Genomic DNA, 21430 nt, shown 5'->3' on the forward strand with positions numbered 1-21430 from the left:
CAACTATCATTTGTTAATTGACTTTAGGCTACATATAGACCACGTGACCATACTTTCGTAGTTGTTTTGGACTTTTGCCTGCTTGAGCGATAATAAAGACAAATAGGTAGTAATTTGCTCAGAAACGTGGCTTTAAGATCATTTGAAAGTTGCTATTAGATATTTCATATTATTTAATTTTTAAAGCTTGCATTATCCTTTTGCTTTACTTTGTATGTGATGCATGAGGTACGAACATAAGACGTGTACGAAGATTCTTCTAAATACTACATTGCAACTCTTTTCACATGTGCTCCTATGTGTTCTTATTTCTTATTTACTGATTATTTATGCACTGATTGACAAAGTTTTCATGGATTAGTCTAAATTTTACTTGATTCGCAAGAATGTGTTTCTAGCCTGCTTCTGATAAACCAAACTCTAGTACTAATGGTCAAGACAAGCTGCCAGATACAAGGATAAGCTGTCTTGACCTTGTAGCTGATTTTGTCAGACAATGTCAAGACAGAATCAGCTGCATCTGGTTTATTGCTGGAGAAACTCTATACAACAGTGATAGGATAGTGTAAGCAGTAAGGCTTTATGTTTAAATTATGCTAAGATACCATGTAGAAGATAATCAAAGTGTATACTATCTGGTGAATACTATCTGGGATTATGAATGTGTCTTTAAAAAGAAATAAAAATAGACGTTTGTAAAAATTTACATGTGTATTTCAAACTAGATTTGCTGATGATAGGTTTTACATCTAAAATGGTTTTACATTTTATTAATTAAAATAAGATTTGATTCAAGCAGTAACATTTCTTTCATTTTCAATTAGATAATACTCAAAATTCTCCTGTCATACAGCCTACGACCAAAGTGATATTGGAAAAAAGAAAGGGTACTGGTGGTTGAGAAATGCAATATTAGCAGTCAAATGGCACTGCAGTGCAATAGGATAACTGCAATGGTAGCTGTAATGTACTAGGTGTTATTATATACAACAAACAGCAATAATGAAAGGAAAATATTATCTGTTTATATCTCTCCCCCCTGCAATAGGAGAAATGCAATATTAGAAGTAAAATGCACTGATGTTGTTCGAATAACCAATATTATTAATATAGTAATACAGTAATAATAGAAAACCAATGCACAATTTTGTTTACATTTTAAAACCTCATAGCTAACAGTATCAAGAAGTTGTGGTATTTATATAGATTTTTAGAAAATCTATTTAACAAAACTATTTAGAAAAAATAATAACAGTGACATATTGCCCAACATCGGTCACTATATACTTTGATCTTGTAAATTCGAATGCTTATTCTTATAATTGAATCTTATAAAATCGAATAATTATTCTTATAATTAAATATTGTAATAATCTCAGAAAAAATCATTAAAAAATATCATCGTCATTTCCTTTACTTTTACTGCTTTGGACATCAGTTGGAATACCAAAGTACTCATAAGTGTCCAAAATGTCAGTTACTTTGAAATTGGCAAAAAAGAAGCGATTGCTTTTCAGTACTTCTACGTTAATTACAGAAACCTTCGGCAATTGGACAATGCTATAGACTGGTGAAATGTGCACGTTTTTTTTCGTGAAATGCGCAAGACTTAATGGTTCTATTCTCTGTCGCTTGGCGTTTCGTTTGCCAATCTTAATTTTGATAATAATAATAAGGCTTGTCAAGTTTTAATAACGATTTCAGGCTGAATTAATCTGTCTATTTATGTATAATTCGATCAGATGGGTAAGGTTTAGGAAATTTTCTACAAATAATAAAGACTCGGTAACATATTTAAATAGGTTTATATGTGTTTTATATCGTTATTATACTTAAACGACTCTATTGAAAAATGATTAAATTCGTTGATGAGATTTTGGTACAAGGGTGTGCGACGGCCGTTGATGAATAATTTTCGTGAGTTGTGTGCACATATGCATTTATCATACATCTCCCAGACAATCGCTTCGCTCGTGTTTGGTCGTGGGACAATATATATATAGATATATATATAGAATAGTAGTATCTATATACATATATAGATATATATATATAGATATTACAATAGTTGGTGTCTAAGAGGCTGCTTCTCAGGAACCAAATGGAGTTTTACGTCAAATATTTAGGTCGACCTGATAGAAGCCATAGAGTAACTATTGCCAAATGGCGGATCTAGATCGTTATATGGATCTTTGTAGTTTTTTTGTGAATCTTTCAAGTTAGCTGCCAAAAAATATTTTTGAAGTATTTTTTGTAATTTAATTTAAAAAAGATTTTTGTAAGCTTTTCTTAGAATTTTTGTAAATTCATTGTTTTTAGCAAAAGATTTTGTGAAAAACAATCACAGAACACGACTCACAAATACTGTCAAACATGGATAACTCGAACTTCAAGGGACCGAGCAAGAGTGTTCGAATTATCAGAGCGTTCAAGTTATCAGAGCACTGTCACAAGTCCATATATTTACTTATTTATTAGTAGATACATGTACATATACAAACTATAATATAAATCAAAAGCACAAATGGCTTGTTTCAAATTAAATGCTTCTAATGTAAAGTTTAAAACGTTTTCATGAAAAAGTATAGAGATTTTTCTATCACTTGAGATTGGTTTGTTGTTTGAGGTGATATTATTGCCAGGACGTTTTTCAGATTGACATTGGCAAAACTTGATCGTTGTTGAAATGCTCAAAAGAAAAGACATTTTTTTCTTTTGGGGTTTTACCCACGATCAATTTTGCCGTTTTTTCTTGAAGTTTATGCAGATTACCTTACTTTACCTGGGATTCGTTAAGAGCAACACTCCGAGGCAGTTCAATTAGAAGTTTTACGAGGTTTTACGGTACATTCTATATCACTCACGCTTTTTTAATAGATACTTATTGAATGTACACACGTATCCTGTGTTTAGGTCAAACGATGAATAGTTTTTTGTAGCTCAGACAACGTATACGTTTAATTACAACATTTTTTAAGACGTTTTCAACATTCCGACGTTGATTCAACAACGGAATCAACATCGGAAAACTATTCATCACGGACTAGCCGGGTCACACACTTAAAGATTTTCGCCACGCACATACAAAACAACATGCGATTTTTGTTTTGTATGTGCGTGGCGAAAATCCTTGCGCCCGTGACCCGGCTAGCCCGTGCTATTCATCGTATCGCAGTATAAATCAAATTTCACCAAACTTTTAGAAAAGTCGTTGACAAAAATATTTTGCCGATGGTGGTAATAACGACGCTTATGAATTACGAAAAGATGAAGTTTACCTCTATGGCTTTGAATAAAGTGATTTTCTAAAGCGATAACAACCGTTTCGGTAGCCGTTGGGCAAAAAAACAGTTCGAATTAACAGTGTTGAGTTCGAGTTATCTATAGCAATTTATCATTACGTGGGAACGGACCAAAGGAAATGTTCGAATTAACCATGTGTTCGAGCTATCCGTGGACGAGTTATCCATGTTTGACTGTATTTATCATTTCTTGTCATCATTTTTCTCACTGATATTAGACATTTTTATTACAACACATTCCTTCACTGTTTTTTAGTGAAATTATGTATGTTAATAAAAAATTTTAAATCGTATTTGATGCTATGGTTTTAAAATGTGCACAAATAATTGCATGTTTATGTATGGTAAAAAAGAAAAATGCACATATTCAGTTTGTTGTGGATCTTTAGTTTGTCAGATTTGGCTGTAACGGATCATGGCCAAAATCACTTGGCCATCTCTGGCATAGAGCATATGCATGTGTAGTGTAGATTAAATCGACTAATAAATGTGGAATTGCAACTAACAGAACACAATAATCAAACAGGATTTATTAACATACATGTAGGTATTCCAATGACAGCAAGCTCTGTCCGCAATCAACTTCTAAAATGAAACCAAGTTAATGTACAAGTGGAGATATATATGATTTTCAATGTTTTCCTCTGACTTATTTTTTGTTTACTAATGCAGTTTGAACACCAATTCTTGCAATCAGTTTTGCTGTTATGTGAACCGTGCGTACATAATCATGTGTGTATTCACCAATGATTTCGTCACAATTCTAAACATTTAGTTCGATGCTTTTCACGCAGATATTAATAGGTGATCATCTTATCTAATGAAAGATTATCGTCATGGCTAATATTAGTGTTAATGGTTAGTCTGGTATTTAAAATCATGTCGTCGTATTATTTTCTCGCACTCACCGGCTAAAAATATTAACCTGAAAAGACAAACTACTTTTTGTCTGTTAAGAAGGCCTATCAATTCATTACAGGGTCAACAAGGAATGGTACCACATTTCGTCTAATCTTGGAATCTCGTAAACTGCAAAGCCGAAATGGGGAAGGAAAAAGCATCCCACAGTTCACCAGGCATTCCTCAGTCTCAATGTTGGAGCTATATGATAGTTATCTTCTCTTTCCTTGTTATAACTATTAGCTGTGGCGCAGTCTACAGGTGAGGGTCTGTCTGTCTCTTTGTAAATCAATGACTGTAATAGAATGTACCATAAGGTGCTACTTTTAAATTATTGTATTTTGTAGCTCACCGATTGCAATGGTCGTATTTGCGAGTCACTTAGATAAAACATACTCTGTGATAGAGCAGACTTGGCTTGGTGCCTCTATGCTTTCATCTATGAGTCTATCTAGTGAGTATTCTATATTTTTATATCAGAACTGTTCATTCATTACTCAATCGTTATGTTTCCATGACTCATATGTTTACATCAATTCGCAAGATTTAAACGGCAAAAATTTGCAATTCAAGCGAGTTGTTCTACTCACAAATCCTTATCAAATGTTTCGTATTTGCGAAAAAATTATTGATGCGCAAAAAAATGCCATGCAAACTGTTGCATTGTAAACATTTTCACACTTCACATCATTTTTTTCGATTTGACCGAAATTTTCCGAATGCTACTAAGCGTCACAAGACTGCATCGCTAATTATTGAATTAGCGAATTATTGAATTAAACTATTGCATAGAATTTTTTACATTTCAATAAAGCACGGGCGTTAATCAGCATCACACGAATGTCCGTAGAAACACTTTATCATATGGTAACTCAATGAGTGCACAACTCCAAATCTGCATCATGCGTGTCATGGAAACATGTAAAATATCTTTTTACCGATGATCTGTACTTCTTCATTTGTGTGCAACTCTGTCATAGTATACCAGTACTTTAATAATATAGAAAGTGTTCATTTTCCATAGTGGGTTCCAATTTTGTAGTGTGCCTGTACTTCTGAACTTGGTCTGTTTTATTGAACACTTCATTCCCTGGGATTTACAGCGGAGAGGCTATAAAAATCTAATATAATGTAATTTTTTCAGAAATGCAAGTACATTATCTGTTTGTATTTATTACCACAATTGTTTATCAATTGATATTACCCTATTGATATTCAATTTTTTTATTTGCGTGTGCAGATGTTATTCATTTAACTTGTGTGAAATATGTGAGAATATCTCAAATGAAACCTTGTATTGTTAAGCTGGTCGGAATTGACTATTGAAGTATTAGTTGTTTTTTTTCATTTTTATTTATGTTCTAAATGAATTGATCTTTAAATTTAAGAGGCTTTCGTGAATATTTTTTTGTTTTACACGCTTTTCTCATTTCGAAAGCACCTTCCTCGTGTGTCAGGCTGGTTTAGCCTTGTCCCACTTGGGATGAGTAACATGCATTCGGCTGACACCTGTTTTAAATCACTTGGTAGTCAGTGAGTGTTGATAGTAGTTCAACTTATAGTATGTTATATTTGTCTCACGTACATAGAATATGTACAGAATTAACTCAAATACAGGTATAGTCTGCATGCCTCTGATAAGGCTGATTGGATGCAGAGGTTCTATCATACTTGGAGGTTTTGTGGCAGCTTTAGGACCAGCTTTAGCTGTCTTCTGCACTTCCCTCACTGCCATTTGCCTCACCATGGGTGTTCTTACAGGTAAGTAGATACATGTGTGATTACAAGTTGGTTATATGGTGAGTAGGATGTGCTTTCAGGTGAGTTGGATGTGCTTTCAGGTGAGTTGAATGTGCTTACAGGTGAGTTGGATGTGCTTTCAGGTGAGTTGAATGTGCTTATATGTGAGTTGGATGTGCTTACAGGTGAGTTGGATGTGCTTTCAGGTGAGTTGGATGTGCTTTTAGGTGAGTTGAATGTGCTTATATGTGAGTTGGATGTGCTTACAGGTGAGTTGAATGTGCTTACAGGTGAGTTGGATGTGCTTAAAGGTGAGTTGAATGTGCGTACAGTTGAGTTGGATGTGCTTAAATTTGAGTTGGATGTGCTTACAGGTGAGTTGGATGTGCTTAAAGGTGAATTGGATGTGCTTACAGGTGAGTTGGACGTGCTTACAGGTGAGTTGGATGTGTTTACAGGTGAGTTGGTTGTGCATATATGTGAGTTGGATGTGCATGAAGGTGAATTGGATGTGCTTACAGGTGAGTTGGATGTGCTTACAGGTGAGTTGGATGTGTTTATATATGAGTTGGGTGTGCTCACAGAGGATTGGATATTATTATGAGTGATGTATATGGTGTGTTTACATGTGAGTTAGATGTGCTTACATGTGTGTAAAGTGTGCCCAAAGCTGAGTACTTGTGGCTCTTATAGTAGTAAAGTGTTCATTGGTCTCTAGGATCTGTTTACATTTCAGCAAATTTTGCTTTCAAGTCAGTTGACAGTTCTTACAGATCTGTATGATAATCTCACAAGTTATTGAAGTATGTTCACAATCAGTAGGGTGTGCTCACACATCTTTAAGATGCGCTTGCAAGTTAGTATAGTAAGTTTACAGGTTTATTTGGCATGCGCACCAGTCAGTACACTTTTAAAGCACTCATTGCCCAATGCTGGTTCACTGGTTATTAAGGGAAATTCACACTGTATCGCCGTACGTCGATGTTAATCACACAATACTTCGGTGACCATCTGTAGCAATAATGTTCACACTATTACAAACCGATCTGCGTTTACATCAGCGAACAGTCCACGGCATAGAGTTCTTATTATACAGTGCAGTCACGGAAACAGATGAAATACTGATTCCACAGCAATCGTCATTAACAAATGTAGATCGAGCAATTCGCGACGGCCAATCACCATCGTCAAAATGGTACACATTGCACCTGTTGTCGTGAATGCTCGGGGAACAATCAGGAAAGTTTGATAGCTGCGATCTCTCCCTACAATTTAGCGTTGATTCGACTATGCCATCGGTTTACAGTGCACATAGTCGATGAATAATCAAAAAGAGGTCAACACTGACATACGGTGATATAGAGTAAACTAGCCTTCACATACCGGTGCTAAATTATATTTAAATGTGATTTATTATAATTTATATTAAATTATATTGGTATGATTAGACAATGACTCTCTCATTTTCAGTGGGTCAACACGAGACTTACTCCTGATGCACATATTTCTGTTCTTGCACCAGTTACGGTCGTATCTTGTTGGTTTACAGGCATCACATGACTACTGTATGTATCCTGTGATCTTATGATTTAATTATTCATGTTACAGGTATCGGTGTCGGACTTGCGCTTATACCCGCACTACTCACAGTTGAACTGCATTTCCCTAGGGCTGGCAATAAGTTGGCCACCACTCTGGCACTGAGTGGCATAGGTAGGGCAGTTCTATGAATCCTCATGGTATATCTATTGTTACATAACCATATCATATACTTTTAAAGAGAGGCTATCTTGAAAATAAGAATGTAAAAACTCAGCACGTGATTTTGTAAAAAATTTAATGTTTGTGTCAATACCGATTATATGTATCATTTACGGTGTATGTTGTTTTGTCGGTTCTATCCTCAAGTGTTGTAAATTTTATACTTTTTTTCTTCTTGGCGAATGTTTAGCTAATATGTAACATTTTGTTTCTAGGTATTGGGGTGGCTACATTCCCTCCCGGACTCAACTGGTTACAGTTAAACATAGACTACATGTATTGCATGCTTATCCTGTCTGGCACCCTCGCTATCATCTCGATTATGGGGGCGCTCATGATTGCCCCAAATCCTATGAAAAACAGCAAGCTAACCATTGAAATATTCAAGGTGCATATTTTCAAAATAGGAAATATTCTGAAATGTTGTGATGGTATAATTTGCATATGTTTTAGTACCGTACTTGTCAGACTATTTGCCGCTACTTTTTCCTGACGATTTGAGCCATGCGGCTTATATAAGGGTGCGGCTATTCTGTGGCTTTTTCTTTCATCGCTAGGGCGCATTAACCAGAATATCCGGTTAGTGCGCCCCTACAGGTGAAAGAAAATACGAAACAATGCCTAACGGTACCGTTCCATTAGGCACTAGGTTAAAAAATGTTGGTTAATACGAAACAGTGCCGTTAAGCACTGTTCTGTTTTAAACAGCAAAGTTGCTGCCGCGTTACAAAGCACCGTCTTGGGTTCTGCGGCCTATACAAAGGTGCGGCTTATGTATTGTTTTATTATCGTTTTTTGAAAAATAAAGCAATTGCGGCTTATATAGGGGTGCGGTTAATTGTCCGAAAAGTATGGTAAGTAATATATATATGTATTACTTTATTGGCAATAATTTCATTCTAAACAGTGTTTTCCAAATTATGCCATACCAGAATCATAAAACGGTAAAAGTTAGCCAATAAAATCAAATGGTTTTCATATAACTTATAAGATACATATTCTCTGTTAAGAGCAGATGTTAGGTGGAAGATTGTAGTTTACTATTGGTTTCTTTGTTATAATCTAAACATTTAGGACTATTGTTTAATGATAAATATGTTGATTTACAACAGGGACCAGGGTAGCTTTGTCTCTCTGGAGTGTGCATTTTTTCATTTACACATGAGCACTTATTAGATATGTTTTATGATATATTATTTGTTGTGTTTGTCAGTTGTGTTTTCTTGTTTACATTGGATATTTAAAAGCTCTCAACATCATTGCCTATTCTTTGTGTGCAGGAGGAGGCGCTCGCTAAGCCTGAGTTCCTTGCTGTCTGCTTCGTCAACTTCATCTGGGCTTTCGGTTCGAGCATCATGTATATCCATCTGCCCATTTTCACCATGCAAAATGGACACTCCTCCGAGGGGGCTGCTATCATGCTGAGCTGTATCGGTGGCCTTAGTTTGTTCAGTAGAGGTATTCCATTTCCTGTTACAAACTAATCCTTACTAAGAGTTATTCCGTTCGCATAATGCTATTTGAATTTCTTTGTATCAATAGAATATTCAACCCTGAAGCTCTATTCATCCAATAGAGAGTACAGTGATATGATGAGCATTATTTTGGTTGTTTAAACATTGCTAGGAATCAACTGCAAAATAATGTTTTTATCAGAGCTACTTTCAAATCACTTTTTTATGAATCAAATCATATCCGGCGAACTACAAATCAAATCCACCACTCTTGTCAGCAGATTCGAAGCAAATCAAATCGAATCAGCCCAATAACGAATTCAAATCCTGAATCATTTGAGAATGATTTGAAATACTTTTTCAAATTGTTCGCTCAATCGTTGCATAGTACTTCAATCTACAGTATAGCTGTAGCGGCGTAGCCTGTACTCCTATCCATAGGACCTGAACCAGGGGGAAAGGGTAGGGGGTTTGCCCCCCTGCCCGTTTTGGGTTCTATGGATAGGAATAGTATAGCTGTATCTCTGTACCACTATATGTATTATGTATGCTAAATTCATCACTAGATACGGTTTTGTTCTTTGTTCTACAAGGTATGTTAAAACATCATGGCAAAGCACATCATACCATTGGCTCGATACATCAATGAATGAGTGGAGGGTTATGTAACAGTTTATGGTCATGGCTGTGATTTTGCTTTTATTGAAGCTTTTAAGCAAGAATGTACAAATGTAAAAAAAAGCTTAGATACTTGTTTAAAGTTACAAAATATAAGATACAAATATAAGATAAAACCTGAAAATATTGGCAAGTGAAACACAGTTACTGAGGCTTGAACTTGAAAGAAACGAAACTAAGTATTGAGCCTATAATATATTTTGAAAATTCTTGTGACTGTCGAGAATGATTCTTGAGAATGAGGTTCTGAGGCCTGGATAGGTGACCTTGATCGTGATTGAGAGAGTCATAGATATATATACCTAGATTGGCCAATAATAGCTATTCCCATTGGTTGCCTTGTCAGACATAAATAGCACGACGTAACGTCACTGTATTGTACCTCACGCCTGACTGCACTGCTGTTTACAATGAATCTAATGGGAAGAAGGTAACAAAATTACATTTATTTTAACATAAAAACCTTCTTGGATACATAATCCAGTAAACTGAAGCAATTCTGTGATAATATCTGATAACCACCATAGATTAAAACTATAAAAGCTATGAATTGTTGCACACAAATCATGAGCCGTCAGGGCTTTATTTGCAACCCTCTCCTATCCCCATTCTCTCTTTCCCCTTTTCCAAAGAAGAAGTGAGAAAGGAAAAAGAGAGAAGGGGGAAAGGTGAGGGGGGCAAATAGCCAACCCACCCAAAGAGCCAGACCCTGGCTAGGTAAAAGACTAATATCATGTTGAACTAAACATTACCAAGTACAGTAATACTTCAACTTACGAGTGCTCCAACGTACGAGAAACTTGAGATACGAGCCAGCTTTTAAGCAAGTTTCAGTACTAACATACGAGCCATGTTTGAGATACGAGCCCGTGAGTCAGTTGCCAAGTATGCCGAAGGTGTTTTATGAGAACAGCATCACTCTGTATTTTTCAACTACTCAGATTTATACTTTGGTACTGCGTTTTTGTGCGCGATTTTCAGTGCAGAATTACACTGTATGTGAATTAAAAGTACTCTGCGTTGACTAAAGTTTCTCAGTAAAATGAAAGATGATGCAAAGAAAAAGCAAATGATAACAGTTGATATTAAACAGATAATTATTGAAAAATATGCGAAATGTGTATGCGTGATTGAGCTAGCTAAGCAATATGACAGAAATACATCCACAATTATCAAACAGAAGGATTATATTCAGGGCAGTTAGTTCGCAAAAGGACTAACCATAGTTTCTAAACGGCGCAGCGATCTTCACGACCGCTGATGGAGAGACTGCTCAGGCATTTAATTGGATAAAAGATAAACAATTGGCCGGTGACAGCGTAACTGAAACGATGCTACGTGAAAAGGCCGGTGCTATCTATCAAAACTATAAAAATAGACATTCGGACAAGTTGGCTAGTGGTTGTGCTTTAATCCTTTGTGACGACACCTGTGTTCGTCCTAATCGCAACATGTTGAAAGGGCGACAAAGGCGAACGTATTTAGATAGATTTATTTTAAGACGGCCGGCTAATCGTGAAAGCGAAACAAAGGAAAAATTAGCTAACCAGCGAGAAACTTTAAACTACGAACGGCGAAAATTTTTTAATTACGTCAAGTTAAAAATGAAAGTTTGCTTCTGAGTTTGTCTTGTAAGACATTGATAAAATTCAAATTTATCAAAGACAACTGTTGTAATGAAGGATAACTTATTGGTCACTGTATTGTACCTCACGCCTGACTGCACTGCTGTTTACAATGAATCTAATGGGAAGAAGGTAACAAAATTACATTTATTTTAACATAAAAACCTAACATAGTTACACTAACATGCGAGTATATTAACATACGAGCTCAGTCTCGGAACGCATTAAGCTCGTAAGTTGAAGTATGACTGTATAGGTTTTTAGCTTTTAAGAGCTTGTAATCACCTTCTCATATATTTCACACCTACAACACAACAGAGTAAGGCATGGTGAATCTTATGATACCAATTAACTGCAATGTGAATTTTGTTGCAAGTCAACCTTTAACTTGCTTTTGCATATTGTACAAATAACTTGGTATTGTCCTTTCGTGACTGGCTTCTTAGTGGTGGCAATTAGTGCTAGCCTGGCAAAGTTTTTCACCAATCCAGCACTACCAAGCAACACTCTTGTCACTTTCTCGCTGTGGTTGCAAACCTCAATCACCACAGGCGAAGACAAAGTCAAGCCACCCTGATTCTTAACTGTGATTAGGGAATTCGTTGCTTGGTTTACATCAACGTTGGTAACATCCACGATGCTAGTGATACAATCATTACACTTCAGCTTTGGTGACCTAGCCAGCTACATAGCCAGCTGTAAAATAATCATTCTGTCTCATTTTTGACTTCAGACATACTTGCATACTCATCATATTTAGTCATGTTTAGTTCAGCATATTAGTCTATTTACCTAGCCAAGGTCTGGCTCTTTGAGTGGGTGGGCTATTTCCCCTCCCCTCTCCATTCCCCTTCTCTCTTTTCCCCTTCTAACTTATTCTTTGGAGAAGGGGAAAAGAGAGAATGGGGATAAAAGAGGTTGCAAATAAAGCCATGATGGCTCATGATTTGTGTGCAACAATTCATAGCTTTTATAGTTTTAATCTATGGTGGTTATCAATTATTATCACATAATTGCTTTAGTTTACTGGATTATGTATACAAGAAGGTTTTTATGTGAAAATAAATGTAATTTTGTTACCTTTTTTCCATTAGATTCATTGTAAACAGCAGTGCAGTCAGGCGTGAGGTACAATACAGTGACGTTACGTCGTGCTATTTATGTCTGACAGGCTTTTTCCCTATTGGCCAATCTAGGTATATATATCTATGGAGAGAGTTGACTAGATTCTAAAAAGAATAATGAAGCTATGTAATTGTCGTGCAGTAACACACGTGAGATGAGAGTATTGTATATATGATTAACATACAGAAATTTTTATCACTATCAGAAGTGGCCCGAGACAGACATACCAGGTAGATCTAGATCATATGAATCCATGTTGGCATTGTCAGTAACTATGAATGATTCTGTCACGAGATCCTCGAACATTTCTTCAATAGAAAATATACTCATATATACTACATAATGTGCATGTACACTTCATTCAAGTGTAAAGTGGGCTCTTAAAGGAAATCCCGTTTTAAGTATTATACTTCACTTAGTAAGTAAATGACTGTGTATAAATTATTATTAATTATATTATTATACATATAATATAATTAATTATATAATAATAATGTATACATAAATGGTAATGTTAAAACTATGTATGATATATAATTATTACATGTATTATACTTACTTGGATAGAATGTTATTGTTATGATTTCATTTATAATTTAAAAGAATAAATTAAATCAAAATTTTATTTAATATTATCCTAATAAATTTGATATAACAAATAAAATTTTAATTTGTTTTATTAATTAAATTCTACCCAATTATAATATAATGCATATTATATTCATTAACATTGTCATTACTGTGAATATTGAATGTGTCCGCGGCATGGAATATTATTGTATAGAATATTATATATTATAATACTCTATTCATTCATTCATGCCGTAGGCACAGCACAAGTAATTTTTATTTTGACTAGTGACTGTGAGGTTAGAGTGGGATAGTCACAACCAATTTCTAGCAATCAAATAATTGACATCAAGGTATTCAATGCCAGCACCACAACTACAAACATGCCTTTTCCACAACTTACCAGAGCTGCTCATGTTGCTCATCTTTTACACACACGACACGCGGTCCTTTTCTTTTTTCTGTAGAAGGACACGCACGCAGTTGCTTAGCCTCGGTATCGATGGTGCGCATTTCTTGCCAAAGTTTGGACTAACTTCGCAAACGTCGTAAAAATATTTCGATCGGTTACAGAAGACAAGGCTATCAATAGCGATGTGATTTGATTTATTTTTCAAATCAAGTCTTCAAATCAGCCTGAAACTTTAAATCGAATCAAGTTACTTCCAAAACTTTTCAAATCAAATCACCATTTGTGTCAAATCAGTACAATATAATTTGTTTCAAATATTCGAATATTCGAATCACCATGATTTGAGAGCAGCTCTGGTTTTTATGTAACACTTTTAAGCCTGACCTTGTAAATACAAGCAGGTTCCCTGATATTAGCCCGTATTAACATCTCTCCATCTACTGTAAAAGTACTTAAGTTAGTCCGATTCCCTTTTCAACTGAATATTATGTTGAAGCTTCAGTAATATAGATCTCACTGAAATAAACAGAAATCAAATATAGTGAATAGTTTTGTTTCACACTCTTTAAAATATATTATGTTTTAGAGTTAACCGAAGTAACAATGATTGCAGTACACCGAGTCTGATAGAGTGTATATTTGTTATGAATAGAAAACACATAGTTTTAGTGTAAAGCTCTTGTTGCTGAGGAGAAGTTTTCTAACTCTGTCTATTTTCAATTCTTTTTTACCAAGAATTTCAATCAGTGTGTCATTAAAAACTAGTGTTCTGTTAGCAGCCATTTTTCATTTCTTGCTCGGTTAGAAGTGAGTGCCTTTGGTATTCTGGTGATATCTAATGGTCCAATCATTTTGAAACTACAGAATTAGACTGCAAATGTATTACATCTAAAGTGATCAAAATTTCCTAATCATACATAAACCGGAAGTGCAGAGAAACAAAGTGAAATTGCGCAGCCGAGTTTAGTCGGGAGATGGACCAGGTGGAAGAAAACTCTCCAAATTCTCTCTTTTCGAAGCTTTAATGTGTTAACTACAATTTATTGGGATATATACAACCGGTTGGCATCAGTCAAAGTATATATTCTATACTAGTACTTCTGTGGTACATTTGACCAATACATCTCCTAAAATCTATTGGCCGGCTGTGGCCTTGACACATGTAAGTTAATATACTGATAGTTAATGTATAAATACTTATACAAGTATAGTTAATACAATAAATATAATATTAATAATAATAGTATAAATACAATAATATAAATATTATAGTTAACAAGTTAATATATAAATTTTTACAATATTAGAAGCTAAGTGTATATAAATATCAATGCATTGTGTTGTTTACTCATCTGTACCCTTAAATACTAAAGGTTGCAGCTCTGCCATTCATATACCATAGTTGTTAATATTATCCATTTTGAGTCTACATTTATTTTACATGATGATGCAATATTTTCCAGGTATGTTCAGAATACTACATTTGGGAGAAGCTGTTACCATGGATACAGTGACCTCTATCTTCTGTGGTCTTTGTCTGACTGCAATTTTTACTGGTTTGTTTGGAGACATCTCTGTGAAGTATACTGGTCTCCTTGGTTACTCCATGCTCTTTGGATTCTATGTGGGCTTCTGGTCTAACTTCATTAACCAGGTCTGTATTTCTTTCATCCCAATAGCTGATCCATAGAAGTATCACTTGCTCCCTAATCCATAGACTAATGAGTTAGTTATTGGTAGATCCTCATACCCAAGGCTGGGTTTTACTACCTCGTCCATAGACTTATATATGTCCATAGACTGATGTTTGTCCATAGATTTATGCTTGTCTATTACTTATGTTTATCCATAGACTTATGTTTGTTCATAGACTTATGCCTGTTCATAGACCGTGATTTTCCATATAGTTACGCTTGTCTATACTCTTATGCTTGTACATAGACTTATGCTTGTCCATAGATGTATCTTAGAAGTTCTAGTTCTCTAGTTAGGTCGACAGGTATTCCTAGAGCTTACAACTTAAATACTCAACTAGTCGATTCTTTGTCTTTTCGCTAATCACTCTATAGATTTATGTTCCTAGTTTATGACTATCTGATGCATAGATCTATAGAATCCCTAATTGTTTAAGACAGTTATCTAAAGTTTCTGTTCAGTATTCTATAGAGGAAGTTACTTTAAGAGGTTATAACACTACTCTGATAATCTTGCAGATAAATCGTGAGACAATTGGACAGGATTTGGCAACAGGCGGTAGCGGTTTCGCTATGCTCGCCACTAGTTTTGGCTCTCTCGCTGGTCCTCCAGTTGCTGGTTTTCTCTATGGAGAGACAGACTCTTACAAGAATGTCTTCTATCTGGCCGGTAAAGAGTTAATGAATGCTTGCCTCCTTGCAATTGCTAAAGCATAGTCTATCTGCTTGTCATTGGTCAATATGTTCATTTAGTGATGCTCTTATCAAGAATGCGGTAGTTTGTGATGTTTATTGAGGTAGCCCAAGGTGCACATTTGCTAAATTCTGGTTTGGGAGAGAAAACAAAAATGTCTTCTAGTCATGGTTTTATGACATTGATTTACATAAACATTCTCTGAAAGCATTCTTGCTCTTTGGTCACAATGCATAATTTTCTTTGCGTTAAAGTTATGTTATTTAGGCAACTGACCTTTACATCATAAACACTGAATGAAGGTTCTATTTGGTGGTTAAAGATGTAGTTGCGTCAAAATTTAAGTTGATCTTAAAAGAAAGCATTTTTTTTTCTCTATCAGTTGATATGTTGTTTGTTGTGTTACGCGATCGCATTGCCAAGATATTTGAAGATTAAAACCGAAAAAATCTGATCGCCGTAAAAACGCTCAGGCCACAAAAACGTGCCCAGCCTCGCCAAAAATGATGTCACGCGTTTGGCAACCTGTCTCTATCCCTCGTATTCACATCGGCTATTTGCGATAAAAGTCTAGTCTTACGCGGCTCTATTGGCATATATCTTATTTTGTATTTGCTCATGTTAGCTAGAATAAAATTTTAAATCCTGCTACAGATGCATTATTATGAATGTTTCAAAGGCCTCAAATAACGAAAATTGAAAATTTGTTCTACTCACTTTCTCCAAATGTTGTTTAAACATTTGGGTACCGACTACCAATTCTACCGGTCTACGGTAATTCTGTCAAGTCACTTTATGTAGGACGCGGTCTTTGTATCAGCAGTTTTGCAGCTACCCTATACAGCCTCCCATAAGCCCCGCCCACATTATGTCGCCTATTACATATTGCCTACGTACTAGTTTCTTGCTAGTAGCAATGATATACATTGCTGTATATCATTGCTAGTAGTATTCTTACCGAATACTAAATTAATGAAATAAGCAAGCCACCTCTTTGAAAAGAATATAGACAGGGATAGAGTTTTAAGGATGAGAAGTCTGCTGCAAACTGGATTTGAACTCACATTCTTCAGTTCTGCGGACACCCATATACCATATCCGATTCACTACAATATTCTGCAAATCATGTTTTGCATTATCTTTAACAATATTATTTTATTATATAATTTTTACAAGCAAAAATATTTTCATCTCGGCATAAAGCTTTTATTAAAGATATTCATCAAGTCGTGGCCACTCACATAGTATTAGCTGATACAATAAGACAAATTCATCTACTGCAACAAACTCAACAAAACATCATCCAGCACGCATTCAATTCTCGCTTTCTCCTTTATGGCAGTTTCCACACTGACAAAGCTTCTTCGGCTGGTGGGACGACATAAACATTCTGTAATCAGTAAAACAAGTAAATGTAAACAAAGTAGATGCAATAAATATGTCATTCATAGATATGTCATTCTAAAGCGTATCTATTGACAGCTTCCAAATTGGGAGTTGAATAGATTGCGAGTGTAATTTTAAAAACGAATAAACATTTAATAAAGGCGCAAGTACGCCAAGCCAACGATTCGAAGCTTTGGTTCTGGAAATTAAAGATTTGCAATGATCAATCGATTTTACCCACTTCCTACGAGTGAAAATAATTTGTAATCATGACTCTAATTTACCAAAGAAAATTCGAAAAAAATATTATAGCTAGGTAAAACGGCAGATAAGCTATGAAACGATGATTGGAGATAGCAAAGAATTATCATTTTATTAATTAGTACATGTATTTATGACTATAAAAAATATTACATTTACTAAAGTATAGAAGACTCTAAGTTAATTTACCTCCATTCTGTCTTCTTCTGCAGCAAAACGCTGCTGACGCCTGTCAGCTTTGGCCATAGGCTGTCTACTCTAATATTTTACTTAAAGTTGCTCAGAAAACTCTGAGTAGCGGTCGCTCGAACTTGAAGCCATTTTAAAACTATGTATAACTTAGTAATTGTTGAAACGCGTTGAATCAGAAACAACGATGAGAATCTTCGAGACCACAGACAACGCGTTTTACGAGTGATAACCTTTATTACGGCCTATATAAAAATTTCGCACGCATGATTGGCTAACGAATCGACCTCATTTTTATCGCTCGTGGTTTCGTTTCAGATAACAAGCTTGTTACGTCACGAAATTGGCACCCGCTGGAACGTGAGCTTTTTAACAGAGGGCCTCATTCAAACGCATATATCTCTGGACAGGGTTGGTCTACAAAGACAAAAATGGCATCAAATTGTAGCTGATGTTTTAGCCTTTTATGGGTCCTAATTTCATTTTTGACGCAACTACATCTTTAAATACTCTTTACTCTAAATACCACAACTCCTTTGCATTTTGGCAACTGTGCCACCAAATGCAAGTCCATCCTTGTTTTCAATGTTTGTGATGCTTGGAGTTTTATAGAATTTTCGAAGATTGTTTAACTTAAAAGTAGGTTTTCACATTTTATCTAAAACTGAAAACCTGAGCAACATTTTTATTTTAGTCTGGAAGATCGTGAGTTTTATTCTCGCTTGCTTACTTTATGGTCTTAAGCTACACTCAGTGTTGTCTCCTCATGCGTGTTCATCGAGCACAGGCTGATTGGTGGATAGCGCTCTCTCCATTCATGTACCTTTGTAATTGACGCATGAGAAATAATTTATATATATTTAATTTGTTGAAATGACTGGTCCTCATTGGACAGATTACAATTTCTATTATAATTCCTTCTCTCTGAAATCAGCTTGATTGAGTTTGTTTTGTTTAAGAGGGCTCACAGATTCTTGTTAATAAAAAGTGACTTCTGAATCAATGTTAAATTGTCATAAATGATAAATCGTGGTATAGATGTCAAAGCCTTCATTTGTACATTACAATCGCAGTTGTTTTAAGCGTTCAGACTTTTACACAATCCTAAAATTCTCTACATGCTATAAATGGGACAACTAAAATGTTGCTGAATATGGGTCTCCAACTCATGACATTTAGCTTATTAGACTGAGGGTCTAACCGTCTGTGTTAATCAGCCATCTTGCAAAATCTCAAAATAATTGTGCTGATCAAAGAACAAAGATTGCTTTGTGACAAAAAAGGCAAACAAATGGATGGATAACAACCAATAATGACACACATTCAATTATTACTAGTCTGATATCTGTATTACTCTCTGTTGCAGGGGGCTGTATGATGTTCTGCTCCCTGTTGCTACTTGGGGTCAAGGTCTCTAGTCTCCCATCAGCACGACTTCGTCACGAGATTGTCAAGAAGATAAAGGAGGGCCATCCCAAGGAGAAGGTCAAGGAGGCTGTAACTAAACGAATTAAACTGAAGAGTTCTTCTCAGGCGCAACGCAGTCCAGGAGAGACGCAGGAAGAGGCCAACGTGTAGGTTTATTCACCGTAGTTGTCATCACTCGGTAGCTTTGGTATTATCCTTTCTCATGTACCTCAGTAGCCAATCTAGCTAGTTGATAGATTCAGTTACAAATTGTACATCGAGTATATGTTGGAAAGGTTGGCTCTTTCTGCTCATAGCCTAAAGAAGAGCATGTTTGGAAAAGCTGATGTTCATTTAGGGTATTTGCTGATGCCCTGGTGCTTCCACAACGCTTTTCTCACCATGTCTTCACCCACTAAATATTTTTAATCGTACTCATGCTGTCTGCTCATTGGTCAATGAAGTTATAAGGTCAACTGAAATGTTGTTTTATCTGGCCCTGGACAATTGGTCTAATGATGAGTCGGCCAATTTCAATTGGTCCAAAGTTAATTCGACTAAAATCAATTCATCTTAAGATTGTTACGATTGTTCAAACGGCACGATTGGCCTGAAGTCAACTCGTTCAAATATATGATTGATCTAATTACTGTTAGAATGGTTTGAGACAAAATGAGGAGAATATTGACTGTATTCAGTGAAAATGTCAACAACGATATTTTAGAGGACATACAAGCACGATTTCCCAGGTCTAAAATTGCACTCAGCATTGACTCTTTGCTGGGCAAGTTTATTTTTAGAGTTTTCCACTCCTGTGGGAGAATTAATCTCACAAAACTAGTCATTATGTTTTGTGCTCACTAATTTAGTCATAACTCAAAAAACCGTCTCTTTGATCTTTATGAACTATCATATAAAATGATCAGTAGAAAATTCTCTACAAAATGATGATAATAATGTCTAAATTGCATCAATATAAATTAATTTTTGAGAAAAAAATATTTTGAAAACTTTGTCGAAGCTCTGGGTGTACTATTTTGGTCATAGTTCAAAAACCACTTTTAAAAGTGCCATCAGCATCAATAGAACTTGCCAATGTAAGCAAGCAATACCAACATGTTCCAAACAAGTTAATTTGGGCATTTCTGCGTTTAAACCAACCTCACTAGAGTTGCATCAATTCTAGTTTAACTTTCATATCATCCTCACAAGAACCTTGGAGTCTACACTAATTTTGTGTTTTGTAATTCATTATTTTAACTATTCTTTTATTATAATTGCAGAGATTCCAACTTGCTGACGAATGTGTAGCTGTCAATCATGGCAGGGCTAAGACACTGGCTAGTAAAACTGACGGACTAAAACTTGGCCTCTTCAATCTTGCTGTATCATCAACATATAACTTACCATGTTCACAATACATGTAACTCTGCTTTATTATATCTGTATTGTGTGTTGGTAGTCGGTGCTAAATTCTAAGATGAGGGACCCGCACTCCCTGTTATCTGAACTACCATATTATATATATTTTTATAATAACTGTTATTTATTTATCCTAATTACACAAAATTAGTTAGAGAGGCATGTTCGTCAATCAAATATTTCAACTAATTTCTGATGCAATTAGCAATGCAATGTTTTTATCATCTGATGCATGAGATAGTGCTAGTCCTTTGTGTAAAAGAGGAAGGAATGTTGTGCATGACAAAAGCTGAGGGACCATTTAGTTGGAGCGAGCATGGCATATGTTACGACAATTATGATTGTTCCAGTATTTTTCTTGATATGAAACATTGTGAATATTATGATAAATATACTTTACTATCATCTCTTTCATGTAATAGAAATGACACTGGAGTTTAAACTACAACAAAAACAGTTAGAACTGTTTACAGTATGTGTACACATGCATATACGTACGTGTTTATACCTGCATGTGTGCATGTAGATATGTACTTGCGCATATTAAGGTGTGTAAATATGTGTTTCTACATGTATTTAAAAGTAAAGATGCGTGCGTGTGTGTTCAAAAACCTTAACTGTGTGTGCGCGTGCGCACGACTTCTATGTGATAGAAGTCTATGTGACTTCTATCACTTGCGTATTACTCGCTGTCAAGAGCTTTTGATGAGTCTGGTTGGGCAGCGGATGTACTTTTCTCACAGAGTTTTGTGCACCTGAATGCGTTTGTATTATTTTAATTCTAGAATGGTTGTAGTGAACACAAGGTGT

At 35.4% G+C, this 21430-nt stretch overlaps 1 protein-coding gene across 1 annotated transcript; it reads left to right on the forward strand.

Annotated features, from left to right (window-relative positions):
* Window positions 1-42: 42 nt before the first annotated feature.
* LOC137401591 (monocarboxylate transporter 4-like) lies at window positions 43-21033 on the forward strand. The gene is made up of 11 exons (XM_068088019.1): window positions 43-106; window positions 4282-4463; window positions 4550-4656; window positions 5820-5963; window positions 7551-7655; window positions 7919-8091; window positions 8984-9161; window positions 15031-15221; window positions 15781-15931; window positions 19158-19365; window positions 20482-21033. The coding sequence occupies exons 2-11, from the start codon at window positions 4345-4347 to the stop codon at window positions 20507-20509; spliced, it is 1404 nt and encodes a 467-aa protein (XP_067944120.1). The 5' UTR covers window positions 43-106; window positions 4282-4344; the 3' UTR covers window positions 20510-21033.
* Window positions 21034-21430: the final 397 nt, after the last annotated feature.

Source organism: Watersipora subatra, chromosome 8 (genome assembly GCF_963576615.1).
Source record: "Watersipora subatra chromosome 8, tzWatSuba1.1, whole genome shotgun sequence".
Taxonomy (NCBI): Eukaryota; Metazoa; Bryozoa; class Gymnolaemata; order Cheilostomatida; family Watersiporidae; genus Watersipora; species Watersipora subatra.